Genomic DNA, 18,959 nt, shown 5'->3' with positions numbered 1-18,959 from the left:
TATATTTGTCAACCTGGTCCCCTTGTGTTTCCGTATTACCTATGAAGGCAGCGTTAGATTTGCAAGATGTGTAGAAGCTAAGTTAAATACTAAATCAAAGGGCCCACTGTTTATTTTTGGAGATAAAATATTTATCTTGTCAGATTTTGTTGCTTTTGCCTATGCTTAAGGTGAGTAACTTATAGGGAGATAAGGTTCTTGACATTTCTGTCTTGTTTAGAAAATAAATTGATTCAAAGTGTTAGAGATTCCTTAGATATGTATATATGTATATATACAGGGTAGGTAAAAGTAGGTTTACAGTTGTTTGTATGGATAATAATACAAGAATAAACTATTTCACATACTCAAAACTAAACCTGTTTTTGCCCCACCCTGTTATGTTATTTATAAAGGAAAACCTACATTTTCACTGCCTCAAGAGATTGAAAGGAATATTTATTGTGTAATAAATGCTTATGAGGTTTTTGTAGAAATTTTCTACTTGCATAAAAATTTATAAAAGTCAGAATGCTTTTGAACGTTTAATATTGTCCCAATTAAAAGATACATACACTGAATTTTATTGAGTTAACTGGCCTATTCCTTAGGGACTAAAGAAATCTGAATTTGACTGAAGATAGTTATTTTAAGCCTGACAGTTAACTCTTCAACTAAGAGGTTTTTTTGTTTTGTTTTTTTTACAAAATTGTATGCCTTCTTTGGCTCACTGAAAATGAGTTATATAAAGTGTCTCAAGGTCATTTTATCTTCCAAAATTATAAACCTTACATATTTGGTATAAAAATTAAAAGCATTTGGATTGAACTTTGGATTTAGTATTTTACTAACTCTTTTTTAATCCTGATAAAAGAGAGAACAGATATAAGCATCTCTGAAATCCGGTGATCCACAGTCTTCAATTTGAGTGTCAAGCAAACCTTTTATCTGCACTATTTGCTAATTAATAAAATAGACTAATCTCAGCTTATTCCTTGGCTGAGGGGATTGTAAAGCAATTAGGAAGGAGTAAGGTAGTAAATACAAAGAATCTTAAGTAATAAATGTTTTCTTTGTATTTATCATTTTATATTCAGTATATACACACACACAATTTGCCATGTATTTGCAGCAGAGCATTGAGAGGTAATCTTAAACCTTCCCTGTTTTTAATAATTCAAGTGATTATATTTATTCTTTCTGTAGGGACTTATTTTGTATTTTGTGCTTATCTTAAATGTACCTTTAAGGTACAGGGTTTCTTTAAAAAAAAAAAAAGGAATAAAGAACTGATATGCATACCTTTATTTTTCATGGTTTCTGATGAAAATTTTAGATAGAATCTCTTTGGAGAATTATAGTGATTTAGCAGTAATTTTTGTTAGTTGAGTGATGTATGTATCAGTGTGCTTACTATAGAGTAGGATATCCGAAATGTTGCTTTTTCTAAGAAAGTTGATATTAATTTTGATTTAAAATTTTTATTGCAGCTAGAACGAGTAAATCTGTCTGCGGCTCAGACACTGAGAGCAGCTTTCATTAAGGTGAGGCAAAAGTAACTTACTATGGTTATTAAAATGTATTTTATACATAAACCTAAATACCAGCTGATAATTGCCAGGTTATTTTTTTAGTTATGACCCTTTCAGCCATCTTGCACCTGTTTTGGCGTACTCTGTAAAGCTTAACACGCTTCCAAAAAGTAAGCCAAAACAAGTGCTCTTTCCTTAAAGTTCATCTTTTCACTGTGTGCTTTTGAAACTGACTTTGAAGTTAACTTTGGAGTAGATTTTTAAATTATTTTTTGTTTGACTTGTTAAAAACTTCTGTAAAATTATAACTCAAAAAGTGTTTCTTCATATTGTTTAATTATAGAACATAAGTATAAAACAATGTTTTTGAGTGGGGAAATAAGACCCATGTGTTCATCAGATTAAGGACACTTTGAGAATATACAGCTAAGTCACTCAGCATGAATTTTTTCATTGTTTCTAGACCTGAGATTTTCAGCTGGTAATCACTAGTCACGTGTCTCTGTTAAGCATTTAAAATATGGCAAGTTCCAAGTAAGTTGTATTGCACATATAAAATACACACCAAATTTCTAAGACTTAGTACAAAAAAAGAATGTAAAATAACTCAGTAATAAGTATTTTATATTGAGTACATGTTGAAATAATATTTTAGATACTCTTAAGATAATATTTTAGATACTCTTAAGATAATTACATTTTTTTCAAAAAATTAAAATATGGCTACTAGAAAATTTAAAATTACAGAGGCTTATATTTGTTTCTTGCATTGTATTTTTATTGGATGGCCCTACCTTACATATTTGGTGCATTCTTTCATATAAAACTTTATCCCCATTCCCCAAAATACATATCAGGATGCCTCAAACTTTAATTTTTATTTACTTTTTTTGTGTTTGTTCCCATCAGTAGCTAAAACAACTTATATTTTAGGTAAAGTATTTTAATGTTTAAATCTAGAATAAATTTATAGTTGAGATCCCTTGGAGTTGAAAGTATAAATCCATCCAATATTTTAATGGCAAAGATTAGTTTATAGGTATCACTCTTAACTGATAGTATAATGTCACCTGACACCCCCCCCCCTTATCTCTCCACAAGAAATTACATTGTATTTGTTAGATTGGAACTATTTAGATGTGTTTAATACTCTAAAGTGTAGTGTCAGGGCACACATTCATACTAGCTTCTTTAAAACATATCCTTGCGAAATCATTGGGTTAATGAAGAAAACCAGCAAATCAATACCCTTTTTTTTTCTTATTTGCTTATTAGTGTGGTTTGAAATAGCATATTTGGTCATTAGGGAGGCTTAATGGCAACTATTTTAAGCATGTACATAACCAAAGGAAAGAAGGAAAAGTTATAGGTTGCACAGTGTGCTATTGGTAAGGCAAAAGTCAGTTTTTCAGCTCTCCTGCTACCAAGGACAGAAGGTCTCCTGTGTGTTCTGGTAGAGAAGACCCTATCTGAAGCAGTAGATTGTATACTAAATGATATTCATACAAGAGATAAAATAATGAATTTCATGAAGCTTTTTCTTGTAATGTCTTTATATATAAGCTTATGTTTTAACACTGAAGTACAAGTTAAAAGCGAACAATATGTTTACAGTGTGTGGCTATGGTAGATCTGGTTTGATACATGGGCACATTTTGCTATCCACAGCAGGGATACTTAACTGGGGATAGTATGAGTTATTTTGGAGGAAAACAGTCAGTTTTGCATTGACTTAATTAGCACATTTAATTTGTTAAATTTCAGATGAAATTAAAGGAGGCATGCATTGGAAAGATGATGATTTTTGTGTTTATATGCATATTTCCATTTCTTGGTCCACAACAACAGTTGTATTTATCAAATTTTAATATCTATTTTTGTTATTTGGGGGAAAAGGGTTAAAATAATTTTTTTTCAAGATAAAATAATACTAGTGAGAATCTATTCTTGCTTTAGATTCCTTTCCCCTCTAGAGGTTCTGATAGATTGTGCTGTTGAGAATCACCGATTCGCAAGAGTGGATATTACTACCCTTGGGAATAGCTTTCTCACAGTTGGATTCTTCGTAGAAATTGGATACCCATAGTGTTGAGGGTTTTATTCAAGGGAGGGGGAACCTGTAGTTATATAGTCTCTGATTTAATGGTAGCTCTATTTATTTTGTTAGAGTCATTGGGTAAATTTAAGGCTTTTAAAATAAGAAGTAGCTTAGGTTAGACTTCATACAGAAGATACTAAGACAACTATTCTCAAAGTATGTGCTGAAGTATCCTGGGTCCCCACAGCAAACTCGGGTGTCATGAGATATTTTAAAATTTTGAAGAAACAGTGCTGTTCAACATCTGGTTGACACTGAACTACTAGCTTGCATACTTGCTGATTCATCATATTTGATTGGACTACATTCCTTTCAGTCGTGTCATGTCTGTTAGCTGGACTTTTGGCCATTGCTGTGATAAAAAGCAAGTGCCACAAGAAAATCAGTGTACAACAGGAAGTGAGGGTAGAGTGTCCAATCTAATTCCAACATTTGAGTCATTGTACATTGCCCAACATTGTGCACAGTTCTCATTAAAATAGTAATTATGGTTATTTAAGAATGAAATTAAATACTTTCAATTTTTGCATTTTTTTGAGGGCTACTAAGTTGTTAGGACTAAGTCGTTTGAACCTATTTAATACACAGTACTGTTAGGTATTTCTTTTGGCACTAAGAACACTGAGCTGAGAAAGTTAGGGACCTCTGTGAGATTTCTGTAATGTTCTAGCTTTCGCATTTTGGGGCCCCAGACCAACCTGGTATTGAAAACTTTTTCAGGCTTTCAGCATTTAATTTTTTCAACACCTTATTATAATTTAATCAGAGAGATTGTTTTCTGCAGGCAGTGTCTGGAAGCATACAGAGAATGCTCCCCTGCTTTCCAAGATAATGTGTTATGATACTTTAATGCTACTTAGGAAAGATAAGCCAATTATCAAATACTAGCTTATTTAAATAGTGTATTATATGTAATTTTTGTAGCAGTTCACCAAATTTATAAAGTTTATACTATCCTAAGCCATTTGTATAGCTAGCTTTTCTTTTAAAGGCAACTCTTGTTTTCTTTAATTAAATAGATCCTATCTTAAATATATTTGTGGAAGGAAAAATTAAAACAGATTATACAGTGGTTCCCCCTTATCCACAGTTAAACTTTAGTTACCTGTAATTAACTGTAGTCCAAAAACTTTAAATGGAAAATTCCAGAAACAATAAGTTTTATAATTTTTAAATTTTAAATTTATGACCCTGCCGATGTTGCTCAACCCATGCACAAAGAGGTTACGTGATCGATTCCTGGTCAGGGCACATGCCCCGGTGCTGCCTCGATCCCCAGCAGGGGTTGTGCCAGAGGCAGCCGATGGGTGTTGTTGCATCTGTGTTTCTCTCTCCCTCCCTTTCCCTTCCTCTCTCTCTAAAAATCAATAAAAACATTTTTTTTTTAATGTGGAAATTATAAATTTATATTTTAAATTTTAAAATTCCAGAAATAAGTTCATAAGTTTTAAGTTTTCTTTCAAATATTGGGGTGTAATCTCACACCATCTTGCTCAGTCCCACCCAGGACTTGAATCATCCCTTTGTCCAGCGTCTCCATGCTGTATATGCTCCCCTCCATGATCCATTTAGTCACTTTCTCAGTGATCAGATCAGTCTGTCGCAGTATTCCAGGGCATGTGTTTAAGTAATCCTTATTTTACTTAATAATGTCCCCAAAGCTCAAATGCAGTTATACTGGCAATTTGGAGATACCAGAGGGAAGCTACAAAGTGCTTCTTTAAGGGAAAGGGTAAAAGTTTTTGACTTAATAAGGAAAGAAAAAAATTTGTATGTTGAGGTTGCTAAGGTCACTGGTGAGAACAAATCTTCTATTCATGAAATTGTGAAGAAAAAAAAATTCGTGCAAGTTTGCTTTCGCACCTCAATCTACAAAAGTTACAGCACAGTGCATGATGAGTGTTTATATAGTTAAGTAAAAAAATCATTAAATTTGTGGGTGGAAGCCATAAACAGAAAATGTTCCAATTGATGACAAAAACATGTTGCACCAGAAAACATTGAGCCCATGTAAAGACTTCAGCAAGGGATCCCCTGAAACGAGTGACACCAAGCCATTTATTGCAAGTAAGGGTTGGTTACAATAAGATATTTTGGTAGAGAGACCATGTTTATGTAACTTTTATTACAGTATATTGATATAATTATTCTTTTTATTGTTGTTGGTCTCTTATTGTGCCTAATTTATTTATAAGTTAAACTTTACCATAGATATGTATGTATAGGAAAAACATAGTACCAGACAGTCCCCAACTTATAATGATTTGACTTAATGATTTTTCAACTCTACAGTGGTTTGAAAGCTGTTCGCATTCAGTAGAAACTGTACTTGGAGTTTCGAACTCTCATCTTTTCCTGGGCTAACAATATGCGGTCTGATACTCTCAGGATGCCAGGCAGTAGCAGTGATCTGTGGTTCCCCGCCAGGGTAAACAACCGATACTGTGTTCCCAGTGTTTTTTAGATACTGTGTTCTGAGTATAGGTAGGTTTGGCTAAGATATGATATTCAGTTGGTTAGGTGTATAAAATGCGCTTTCAAGTTAGGATATTTTCAATTTGTGATGGGTTTATAGGGTCATAACTTTATCGTAAGTTGAGGAGCTTCTGTATGTATAGGGTTTGGTGCTATCCAAGGTATTGCCCATGGGTAAAGAGAGACTACTGTTAAAGGAAATGGAGTTCAGTAGGACACACTTTATTGTTACTAATTACCTATCAAAATGACTTCCCTGAACATCATTTGACAACAGTTAAAATGATGTCAGGATTGACATAAATGTGTGTATTTTCTTTGCCCATTTTATTCTACAACCTTTTAGTTTTTGATACTGAAATCTAATGAGAAACAAGATGTCATAATGGAGAGAGTAATAGCAGAAGAAAGCTGGATCTGCAATGATACCAGAGTGGAATTGAAAAGGCAGAGATTAAATGTGCTTGACACACAAGAAAACAAATAGGTTGCCATCTGGTTAAGATCATAAAGTGTTTCTATTTTCTGTTTAATATCAGGGCAAGAAAGATGGGAAATCATCAGCATAATGATTAAAATTGGCATCCTAAAAGAAACCAAGATATTGTGTGATTATAAGATTTAAAACAATTATAAAATGGGACAGAATTACTGGGGAAAAGCCAAATCTTGAAAATTTACTTGGTCGACACAGAACTCTTTATGCTCAGTTCTGAAATTACTAGACAATTTTAGTGCTCTAGGGTGTAACGTAGAACCAAATGCAAACTCATTAGTGAAACAAGCTCAGGAGGTAGTAAAAGGATTAGTGATGTTCAGAAAACTAGTGAAGGAAATATTCTTGCTACAAAAATAAAACAGAAAGTGAAAATCATTGTATAGGAAAGTATTTAAGGGATTATGTGTCTTCAGTAAAACTTGCAAAAGAAATCCTGTTTTATTCGTTTCGTTTTGTTTTTGTTACTCCTGACATTGTTGGTTTAAATGTAAAGAATCTGCAAAACACTGGTGAAATGAGTAATTAATTGCTTATTCCTCAAGTTGAAAAATTAGCTAATGAAAAAAATCTGAAAATCCTTAGTATATTTAAACAACTGAAAAGAGCAATGGATGGACTACCAAAATACATATAATGTTTTATTTCTATCTTGGTTATTAGTTTGATTGCAGGAGCATGTAAAGAAGTAGGAAATGTTAAGTACTTTATGTTCAAATGGAAAACGGACCGTGGCTGTAATAAAAAGTTAGTGATGCTTAAGTTTTAACAAAACAGAAGTGAATGTTATCACCACACCTGATTTACAAAGATTTCTGCCTTCCTAAGTTGATCAGTCTAAGTTCCCAAAGGTTCAAAACAATTTAATTTCAGTTTTGAAATTCTGACTTAGTTTTTATATTTCAAAACTAGCTTTCTTTTTCTTATAGGCTGAAAAAGAAAATCCAGGACTCACACAAGACATCATTATGAAAATTTTAGAGAAAAAAAGTGTAGAAGTTAACTTCACAGAATCCCTTCTTCGAATGGCAGCTGATGATGTAGAAGGTAAATCAGAAAGAGTCTTGTTTAGTTTTCTTACAGTTGTTGGAAAGCACTTTTTCCAAATCTTTATTACTTGGCAAAAGGTGCAGCTGCTCCTTCCTCACCCTCTCTTCTTTCCTTTTCTTCTTGTGATGATATTGGGGGAGGGAGGACTATATAAAATAGAAAAGCAGTTCTTTTTGTTTTATGTTTGTCAGATTTAATTACTTGAAATAAAGTGTTTATGTTGTGCAGTTTAATTTTCCCCCCTATTAATATGTTTGATGATTTCTGGTTTTACCAAAAGAGAAACTCTATCGAATGATTATTTAATTTTGTGTTGACTTTATAGCAATTTGAAATAATGAGGGTGTTTTTTTAACTTTAGAATAGCTTTTTTTTCCCTCCAAGCACAGATTTGAGAGAACAATATAATCACCTTTACTTCTGCTGCTTTCTCATTTTTTGCTTTTTTAAAACTAGAAATGGGTTTCACTTAAATTTAGCCATTTTCCCACTAATAAAGAAAAAAACAGAAGTACAATTTCCCATACTTATTAAGGGAGAACAAAAGTAAATATTTTGACTAATTCCATAACTTATGTTCTAAACTTAAGCATTTCCAGCCTGTGAGGCCAGGTTACATTGATTGGTAGGGTGTAATGTTTCCAAGTCTACAACCGATCTGCTAGTAACGTGTTTGCCTCTGCCACATCTGGTTGAACTTCCTTTTCAAAGTTGCTATTCTGTGACTTGACCGTTGTGTTGAATTTTTGGTAGTGTTTTTGTTTTTAAGTGAGATATCAAGAACATGCTGAAGATTTTACTAGGTTGTTTGGGCTTTGGTATAATGAGCCATTGTATATTCAAGATAGAGGGTTTGTTCAAGTCATATTCCCCATTGGCAAATGCATACTGTTCTGCCATCATGTTGTCATGAACGTCATTACTTTAAGGTCCCCTTGGGAAATGTAGCTTCAGAGGCCCGATAAATTTGATTAAGACTCCTTTTTAATTTTATTTATTTATTTTGCTTTCATGACTTTCTATTTACCCCAAATTGAAAATGTTTAGTCTTTTATCTTCTGTTACTTTACTTGATAAGAGCCTTTTTACTATCAAACTAAGTTGAACTCTAACAAATTCTGCTTTGCAACCTTGTCTTTCCTAGTTATCTGGCCTTTCTGCTCCCCTCCCTTATTACCCTGTTGACCAACATTGGGAATTCGTAGACTTGCACTTGACAGGGAGTTGCCTGATGCTTTTATTATGTATTTATTTTATCAGAGTATATGATTGAGCGACCAGAGCCAGAATTCCAGGACCTAAACGAAAAGGCACGAGCACTTAAACAAATTCTCAGTAAGATCCCAGATGAGATCAATGACAGAGTGAGGTTTCTGCAGACAATCAAGTAAGCAACTTCTTGCTTTTGTTCTTTTTTTCTCAACCACTTCAAAGGAACCATTCATTCTAGATGTTTTATTTTGGTATGACATTAATATTAAATTAAAATATTAATTTCAAATAAAATTGGAGTTTTTAAATGGTACATGTTTATTAACTTCTAAGCTGTGGCATTTAGCTTCAGAGTACAGTAACATTATTTTAGAATGTTTGTTTTAAAACAATGAAATGTATGTAAACTGGAATATAGTTTAAACTACATAAACTGTGGAAAAATTAAGTGTCAGATTAAAGTGAGTAGAGAAGTTGGATAAATTATACAGCTTCATAACAAAAGATACCACTATTGCTTTTATTTCAGAATTGGCACGTCATTAGAATAAATCACATACTCTTTGTGAATAGCATTTGTAATATTGACCAAATTGTGAAGCTTCAAATCCTTGCCTTTGGGATGCTGGTTAAAAGACTAAAAATGCATGGGGCCAGGGGGCTGGCTGTTGGGAAAGGTCATTGTAGAGCAGTGGTTCTCATACCAAGACCACTCTCCCCAGGGGTGAAAGGGTGGAGGAACGAGGGGGGAACTACAAACATAACTTCTTGATGAGTAGTTTTAAACTGAAGCGTTTGATAATTTTCTTCAACCGCAATGGATAGAAAACAGAGAAATCTGGAAATAATTGTAGTGTCACTGTTAACGCAACCTGTTGTTGAAACCACAACAAGAAATTGCTAGAAAGGAAAGATTTAGTGGTTGCATCAAACATCGTGTCATTAAAGAACGTTGGGAGGCTCACTTGGAATAAATTTTACCATTCATTTCTCAGAAATAGTACTCTTTGTAATTTACATTCCAAAATGTTATTTTAGTTAGTTTGGGCACTTATTTTGAGTGATATAAAGGGAAGAATATGTCCCATTTTGGAAAATAATGGTTCTTGATGGGCACCCAACCCAGCTATCAAGGAGAGACCCTCTGCTTTTCAGTCTTCTGAGGAACAGAAAGTGTGATAAAGGCTTCATTGACTAGCCAAAATCTGTGCAGTGGGACAAACCCTAAGGTAAATATTTTACCATTATTGAGAAGCCCCAACTTTCTTTAACTATTTTTAATATGTGAAGAAGGAAGACAATCAACTGTTCATGGATTTTTATTTTTAGGTTGGTATAAAGTAAACATGTTTGGCCCATAAAAGGATAAATTGTCCGTGATCTCAAACGGAGTTGTTTAAACAACATTTCTACATTTTTCTAGTAATTAAGTTTAAAATTGTTTTGTTGATCTGTACTACATTTTTATGAAGATTTGACATTTTCGGAATAGTATTTCAGCAAATTTTGCTTCAGGTCATTGAAGTAAAGGTTTATAGAATCAATGTCATCTTAATAATAATATTAATCACTTATATAGAACTTACATGCTAAGCACTTTTTTAAGCACTTTATATACATATTAACTTATTACAAAGGAAAGGAAATTGAGGCATCAGAAATGAAGTAATTTTCCCAAGTTCACAGAGCTAGCTGGGTAGTTTGTAGAGCCTGGTGTGAAGCCAAGTAGACTGACTCCAGGGTTTTCTCTGCTACTTCCTACCATAGATTCATAATGTTGATTTAATTTGGTAATTGAATGAAAAGTTTCTGTTTGGAAGAAGTGTGACAAAGGCCATCTTTTATAGAATGCCAGTAGGGAAGAGGGAGAACAGTATTGTGGTTACAGCTAGGGTAGAAATGATTGGCCCAGAGCCCTCATCCTTCTACTTTAACTCCTTCTCTTGCCCCTATGGAGTCCTGAAGCCTCTGTGCTAAACCCAGTCTGGCTCTAGAGAGATACAGTTTGAAAACCACTGTATTAACAGCCACATTTTAATCATAAGGATGTTGAGGTCAAGAGCCTAAGACTTGTCCACAGTCATTGACAGAGACTGAATTAGGGCCTTGTCTCTCATTTTTGAGACAGTAGTAATATTTCAGTTCTGTTTTCTGGAGTGTACTCTGCACAACTGAATTAAGATAATTGGCAGTTACAATTTATTTTTAAACGTTTCGGGATAATTTGTCATGGAAAGTTTGTTGATAATATGGTATTTCTGAGCCTAAAATTCAGTGATGTATAAATTAGCATACATAGCTAAAGGTGTAATTATCTGTGTTACTGATATAGATAGATAGATGATAGAGGATAGATAGATATATTTTAATATATAATGTTACAACTGTTAAATTATTTAACAAAATAGTAGCTAAAATTTTACCAAAATAAAAAGTGGTTTATCCTTTAGGTTCACGTATTGTGCAGTTACTATTTTTCTTAAAAACATTTTACTTTCTCATATTTAAGGTAGGTATGCCTTCTATTCATTTATTTTAGCAATATTTTTCAATGATTATGTATCAAATACCTAACTATATCAAGTACTATTCATGATGTTATAGGTTATATTAGCGTAAAAAAAACATTCCTGCCCGCTAACAAATATCCGGGTATTTTTGTATGTGTTAGCAGACCTAGGTTTGAATCTCCATTCCAGTATTTAGCTGTGTGACCTTGGATAAGGTGCTTAGCTTCTGTAATTCTAGTTTCTACCTGTGAAGATGAGGGTAATAGTTGTGAGAATGGAAATAAATGATGTACACAAAGTGCGTAGCACAGAACCTAGCATCCACTCATAGCACATACTAGCATTGTGAAGTAAGGTTTGTTTTTTTCAATTTCTCTCTGTGGAGTTGATTAGGAAAAATGATCCAGCAAACAAATATTTTAAAGTACTTTTGATTAATGAATGTTTCTGTTTGATTACATTTGAGCTTATGCAAATATTTTGTAAAATTAATTCATGGGATTTTTTTCTAAGTCTGGCACATTCCAATTAATGGATGACTAGTAGAGACTTGTGATTCAATAGACCATAAAGCTATGCATTTATCTATTTACTCATTATAATCTATATTTGCATATTCATAAGCAAAATTTTGCCTGAGTTTGGTTGGTTTCCATGATGGCTTCAAAATAGCTTTTCCAGAGCTGCTTATTCTAGAGCAAACTAAACATATAGCATAGGAATTTCCTTCCTTTAGAGTGTTTGCATAAACATACAAATTTGTGCGATACAGTTAGAAGCTCTGCTATTCTATGCAATTTTTTGATAGGATGTATGTTTATATTTCATCTGATGCCTGTTGTCCTTTCAGTATATATGTTTTCCCAAAGTTTCCCTACTAAATAGCTGCAGTTTGCTAAAATTCATTCCTATTATATCCATACTCTTTGTCCCTTACCACAGAAACCATTAACTCCAGCATATAATTGTATTGTTGTTTTTTTACCTTCAAAACCTTTTTTACCTTTTCCCTAGTTCTTAATCTATTTAAGTATTGTGTGTGTGTGTGTGTGTGTGCATGCTGGCGCATGCTGCTATTTTCTCCCATAGGAACCAAACCCTCAGGTATTCACTAATATAATTTATCTTCCTTGGTGCCATAAATGAAAATGTTGTTCTACGTACATACAGATGACATACTATTTGACATAAATTGATGTAGATTGTTTTAGAGAAAGCCAAGCCTAAGGATAAACAGCCTTGGCCTTTATAAAGCTCTATGGCAAATAATGGATTGATCAAACCTTACTCTACGTTCTGGGTTCCCATACTGTGGTTTCCAAACCAGGTTAATCAGCAGAATCACTTGGGGAGCTTTTTTCTTCTTTTTCTTTTAAAGCACAGACAAATTCCCAATATTCATTATAGGATGGAATACTGTCCACTACTAAACCCTTTTCTTCCCTGCCACTGCTACCGCCTTTTGTTTTTGCTCCCAGGTGAGTGAGTGAGTGAGCAACCAGTTTCAGAACTGCTCTTTTGACCTATGGAATCCAGTCATTATCACTATATATGGAACATATGTTCATGTTGATGAGCATTGAATGCACATTTTAATCCTTTTTAGCATAATTTTAAAGTATACCACAAAGTACAGTTGTGTCTAAACAGCTCTCTCATCACTGTGTAACTTGCTCCATTATATTTTGTCTTAAATAGGCTCATTGTGGATTTAAAGAATCATCCATATTCAGAGATTTGACATTTTTTATTTGTTGAAATTGTAATTTTTGTTACATAATAGGATGGTCATGTGACACCTTTTTATTAAGCATAGGTGGACTTAAGCATCACAGCAATACAGAAAGATTCAACTTGCTTAAAACCACAAATGAAAGGAACAGTTGTATAACTTAAAACTGTTATTAGTAAACTAGAGGTAAAAAAAAAAAAGTGCATAGATATCATGTCTGTGTAAAATTCTTTGTCTTATTTGAACATATAATGTTTCTACCTGAGGCTGATGTTTGAAACAGGATATATTAAGTAAATACTTACTGAAATGTTATTAATACTCTAGAATAGGTTAAAATAACTTTCTTCATACCAGAGTCCTGCCTACTTACAAGTTTTAGAATTTCCACATGTTTATGTACTAGAAATATGCTGTGAAACACACACATGCACACAGAAAGCTGTACAGTCTGCACACTGAGCTTTTTTTTTTCTTTAATAAGCAAAGCTGAAATGTTACAGGTATGAAATAATTGAAATCTGACATTTATGATTAAAAAGTCAGTAATAAAAGGTTGTATTTGGGATGGTCTCAATGTATGTCTTACTAATTCATATCTTCACACTTGGATTGCATTTAAACAGCAAAAAGAAGAGATGTGAAAAAGAAGGCTTGCCTTAGAGAATCTGAGACTATTTGTAAATGCAGAATTAGGTTAAGTTCAGTTTGACCAAAAAAATTGCTGTAAGTTAGAACATAAAAATTGAAAAGAGAATAGATATAGAAGATAAGAAGAGTGTAGAAAAAATGGTGCATGCGTAGGAAGAATAGTGAAATGAGAATTACAGATTTCTTCTCTTTCTTTAGTTAGGGGAGAGAGGTGTTGATGCATATATAGGGTGCCCCCCCAAAATGTATATACACTTTGAATGATTATAAAGTCAGTGTTTATTAACATACAGTTCATTTTCAAAATTTTTAAAAGAATATACAGAAATGAATAAATTTTTTTTGTCAACACCTATTTTCAAACTGATGACCTTTCTGGTGGTCCAGGTATTGCTGGTACACAGAGCAGTGGAATCGCAAACATCAAGAATCATTTCATTCGATATTTGTGCACCTGAATTCATCGACTGTTCCTCATTCTGTACTGTAAACTTTATCTTTTATGTATCTCCATAAAAAATCTAGTGGATAAATTTTCTTTGTTCAAAGCTTAGTTTGGCTTCACCCATTATTTCAAATCAGTTAAACCTGAAAAGGAGTGAAAATTAAGTGAGTTATCTGCTGTTAAAGTGTATATACATTATTGGGGGGATACCCTGAAGGATGATTGCTGGAAAAATTAAGGTAGAAAAATACTCTGATATTGTCTCTCCCAGAAATTTAAATGTACTTTAAATACATAAATACAGGTTTGGAAGGGGAGGGGAGGTGGTCATTAGATAGAAGGTAAATGTTTCAAGAGAACTGTGTCTGAGGAGGAAATATTTTAAAGCAGACTACTAGATATATAACTGGAAGTGTTGGTAAATATGGCAATGAGTTACATGTAATAGCAAAATTTTATATGATTGCTTATGAGATAGCAAAAACAGAATATGGTAACTTGCATTCAGCTGTATTAGAGAAAGAAAAATTATAATTAGAAAAGATGAGAAGCAGAGGCATGTTCTTTTAAATTTAAGTAATGCTGAATGAAATGTTACTAATTCGGGAAAGTTAATGTGGAATGTTTGGTCAGCAGTGCAAGAGAAAAGTCAGGATCACAGAAGGGTACACACTGTAAAACCAGCCAGCCAAATGTTTGCACTTGATGTGATGTTTGTGGGTATGGTAATTAACAGTGTGATTAGTAATTCTTAAAAATATATATACAAACTTCTTTCAGATATAACTGATTTTAAGAAGATTCTTTTTTTTCTTACCCAACAGGGATATAGCTAGTGCAATAAAAGAACTTCTTGATACGGTGAATAATGTCTTCAAGAAGTATCAGTACCAGAACCGCAGGGTAAGTTTACTAGAAGCCTTGCCACTGCCACCCCAGTGTTTGGTTTGCACCTAGTTATTTCATTGCATTGAGTACTAAGACAGTTTGATTACTGATAATAACCTCCTACCTTTGACTTTGGCTTTTGTGTTATTTCTTTTTTCTTATTTGGTGTTTTTTTTCTTACTATTTTTGATGTCTGTAGGCACTTGAACACCAAAAGAAAGAATTTGTAAAGTACTCCAAAAGTTTCAGTGATACTCTGAAAACCTATTTTAAAGATGGCAAGTAAGTACTTTTACTTATCTTTCTTCTCTTTTAAAATAAAATATATAGTTTATATGATACTAAAACCATATAAATTCTTTTTACTATATTAACACTCCTACTACTAACTAAGGTAAACTGTTAACAATAAACAGTGAATGGTTGATAATCCAGCCATACCATTCTATAGCAGGAATGGCAGACTTTTCTTTGAAAAGGGCCAGATAGCAAATATTTTGACTTGGTGGGCATGTTGCAACTGCCTGCCTCACCTGTGCTGTTGTAATGCAAAAGCAGCCATAGGTGATATGGAAACAAGGAGCATTGTGGCCATGTTCTAATAAAAATTTATTTATAAACCCTGAAATTTCCATTTTGTGTAACTGTCACCTGTCACATAAGATTTTGATTTTACCATTTAAAAAACAAAAGTATTCTTAGTACACAGTCCATACAGGAACAAGGTGAGATTCAGCTTACTGGCCCAACTTTTTTAGTAGTGTCACAATACCCTGGAAGACTTGTTAAAGCACAAATTGCCTTGGGTTACAACCCCCAGAGTTTCTTATTGTCAATTATTGTCCAAGAATTTGCATTTATTTCTAAGAAGTTTTCAGATGATACTGATGCATAGGTCTCTTGAGAGCTGCTGCACTAAAATTAAAACAAGGGTTCTCTATCCTTTTTGCACATTAGGTTCTCTTAGGTTCATATTTTCCCTGTGCATTGGCTCCACCCACCTTCAGAAATTCTGACTCAGTTGCTTTGGAGTTGGGCCAGGATTTAGGCTTGTTTTTTTGCAAGTGTGCTGCAAAGGTGGTAATCCATTGTCCTGGCAGGAGAGATACTTTCATAGGAAGTATACTAAAAAGGTGAATTAGTTACTATTTTTTAATTTGTATACAGTTGGCTGTTGAACACTCCAGAACACCAAAATTTTTATGTTTTTTTGCATAATATATATAGGTATATATAATGTGTATAAGCTAATGCAGAGGCCGTTCTGCAGCATCATACCTTATAGAGAATTTTTTGTATCAAGTAGAATTCAGGAAACTTTGTCGTCAAAACCATTTTTCTAACAGTGTTTAAAGTCAGAAAAATAAAGTGATTATTTCAGTTATAATTGGCAGGGACCTCTAGTATGCTGTCTCACCATAGACGTTTTAAGGTCACTATATCCATGTCAAATTATTACGGTATTATTGTAATAGTATTTAAAAATAATAAAATAATACATTAGAATGGTCTATTGATTTTTAAAGCTATTTTTATAGTTCAAATAAGTAAAAATATTTATATTATAAATCAAAGATGCTGAGCTAAAGTATTAATGGTTTTTAGTTGTTCCATACCACTATTCAGATTGTCTCGGGGAAATGCTTCTTCATGATTTAGTTTAATAAGCTGGCAGGTGTGTTCTGAAAATACACTTGCATCTGTTTTTCCTTGATCTCCTCTGCCAGGGCCAAAAAACCAAAAAAACACTTTAAGAGAATAATTTACATGTTGGGATCATTATTTCCAATTCTAACTAATTAAGGACTGTCATGGAATAAGTATATTGACTGTCATGGAATAAGTATATTGAAAGGTAGAGATTCATTTAGAGCCTAATTTTCATTGATCTGAAATTATTTACTTGCATTCCTGTTTGCAGTTAGGATACTTGGGTTCAGCATTTAAAAATCCCAATGCCTTGGCCCCAAAGTTATTTTTAACAGTTCAAACAGGCATATGGATTATTCAGGTTTCCTGTCACTGCTTTTTCTCCATTCAGCAGCTTTAAATTACAATTATTTATGTATGAATAATGTACCACCAATTTTGTACCTGTTTCCTCAAACTGAAAGTTATTACTACAGCCTGATCTTTGAGTTATCTTTCAATAGGGGGATGAATTTGCATTGATTAAACTAATTCTTCGGGTCCCTCTTTTTTGAGAAACGCCTAGGAAGAAGATAAAATCTTTAGCTGTGCAATTAAGAAACTGACAAGGCCACACAATGGCACTAAGAGCATCAGCTCTGTCCTCTAGTCTCATGAAGATGGGCAGATAGCAAATGTGGAACAGCACAACATAATTTTTAAGCATATTTTGATATATTGTCAGCTTCAAAATATTGAAACTGCATGATTATTTTGTTTTAAAAGTAGATTAATTTTAAAAGCAGTTCAGAATTCTCAGATTTGTTTTGAAAGACGGTAAGAGAGATTGAGATGGATTATATTTGAAAGTAATTAGGTTTTTCTTAAATATTTATAATGCCCATTGACATATAGATTTTGAGATTGATTATAATGCTTTTGTAGGTTTTAATTTGGTAACTTCTACAAAACCACATCTGGAGACTGCATTTGAATCAGTTATTTGTTGGACCTATGAATGAACCCTGGTGGTTCACGCTCCACCTATCATTAGTCACCCACCAACCCTTACATGCCAACCGGAACCACTAGGGGGCAGTAATTCCTAGATAGTTTCAAATGATTGAGGACCATTCAATTCCAGTCTGGAATAAAAGGTAAAGTTAGGATACTCAGTACTTCCTCGCCTTTTTTTTTTTTCTAAATTGATTTAATTGCTACTGTTAGTAGATAGAATTAGTATAAATACTTTTAAAGAATGAATTTTTTTGGATAAAATTAATGCTTGTTCTTTTTTTTCTCTTTGAACAGGGCAATAAATGTGTTCATGAGTGCCAACCGACTAATTCATCAAACCAACTTGATACTTCAGACCTTCAAAACTGTGGCCTGAAAGTTGTATATGTTAAGAGATGTACTTCTCAGTGGCAGTATCGTACTGCCTTTATCTGTAAATTTTAAAGTTTGACTGTATAAATTATCAGTCCCTCCTGAAGGGATCTAATCCAGGATGTTGAATGGGATTATTGCCATCTTACACCATATTTTTGTAAAATGTAGCTTAATCATAATCTCACACTGAAGATTTTGCATCACTTTTGCTATTATCATTCTTTTAAGAATTATAAGCCAAAAGAATTTACGCCTTAATGTGTCATTATATAACATTCCTTAAAAGAATTGTAAATATTGGTGTTTGTTTCTGACATTTTAACTTGAAAGCGATATGCTGCAAGATAATGTATTTAACAATATTTGGTGGCAAATATTCAATAAATAGTTTACATCTGTTAAACATTTCTTTACTTGAAAAAAATGGCTATATATATATATATATATATATAATTATATATATATATAAAATCGGAATACCAAGACTACTTGGGTTAATGTCTAAAGAACTTCTGATGGGAGTTTATTCGCAGTTTATCAGATAATAAAGCAGCAAGAATTTTTATTTTTTTTGTCCTAATCACTCTGGGCAAAAAGTAGTCAATGGAAATATTTTTTTAGTTATGTATGGGGTACTGACTATTTTTCCAGCCTGTTTTAAGAGACATATGAGATAGGTGGCAATTTATAGTGTCTTCACACTATAATGCCACTTTCTGAACTCTGACAATGTAAAATTAAGTCTTTCTTGTGTGCTAGGCCCTAATAAACTTTGCACCTTTCCCCCACAATAGCCACAACTAATAGTAATTTGAAGCTGTACCAGTGCTAGTTGGTTTGAGATTGTCATGAGTGTTAATAATACTATAT

General features: G+C 33.1%; 1 protein-coding gene across 1 annotated transcript in view; it reads left to right on the top strand.

Moving 5' to 3' along the window:
* The window catches only part of PDCD10 (programmed cell death 10), a 42,157-nt gene extending 23,651 nt beyond the window's left edge, over positions 1-18,506 (top strand). The window contains exons 3-8 of the mRNA XM_081138156.1: positions 1,470-1,523; positions 7,510-7,627; positions 8,891-9,017; positions 15,005-15,083; positions 15,268-15,350; positions 18,009-18,506. Of these exons, the coding sequence (XP_080994282.1) occupies positions 1,470-1,523; positions 7,510-7,627; positions 8,891-9,017; positions 15,005-15,083; positions 15,268-15,350; positions 18,009-18,090 (543 nt within the window). The 3' untranslated portion in view covers positions 18,091-18,506. The remainder of the gene's footprint in view (positions 1-1,469; positions 1,524-7,509; positions 7,628-8,890; positions 9,018-15,004; positions 15,084-15,267; positions 15,351-18,008) is intronic.
* Positions 18,507-18,959: the final 453 nt, after the last annotated feature.

The sequence above is a fragment of the Miniopterus schreibersii genome, assembly GCF_964146895.1.
Source record: "Miniopterus schreibersii genome assembly, chromosome: 5".
In the NCBI taxonomy this organism is placed as follows: domain Eukaryota; kingdom Metazoa; phylum Chordata; class Mammalia; order Chiroptera; family Miniopteridae; genus Miniopterus; species Miniopterus schreibersii.
The sequence above is the reverse complement of the archived record's forward strand: the minus strand, read 5'-3'. Positions and strand labels throughout refer to the sequence as shown.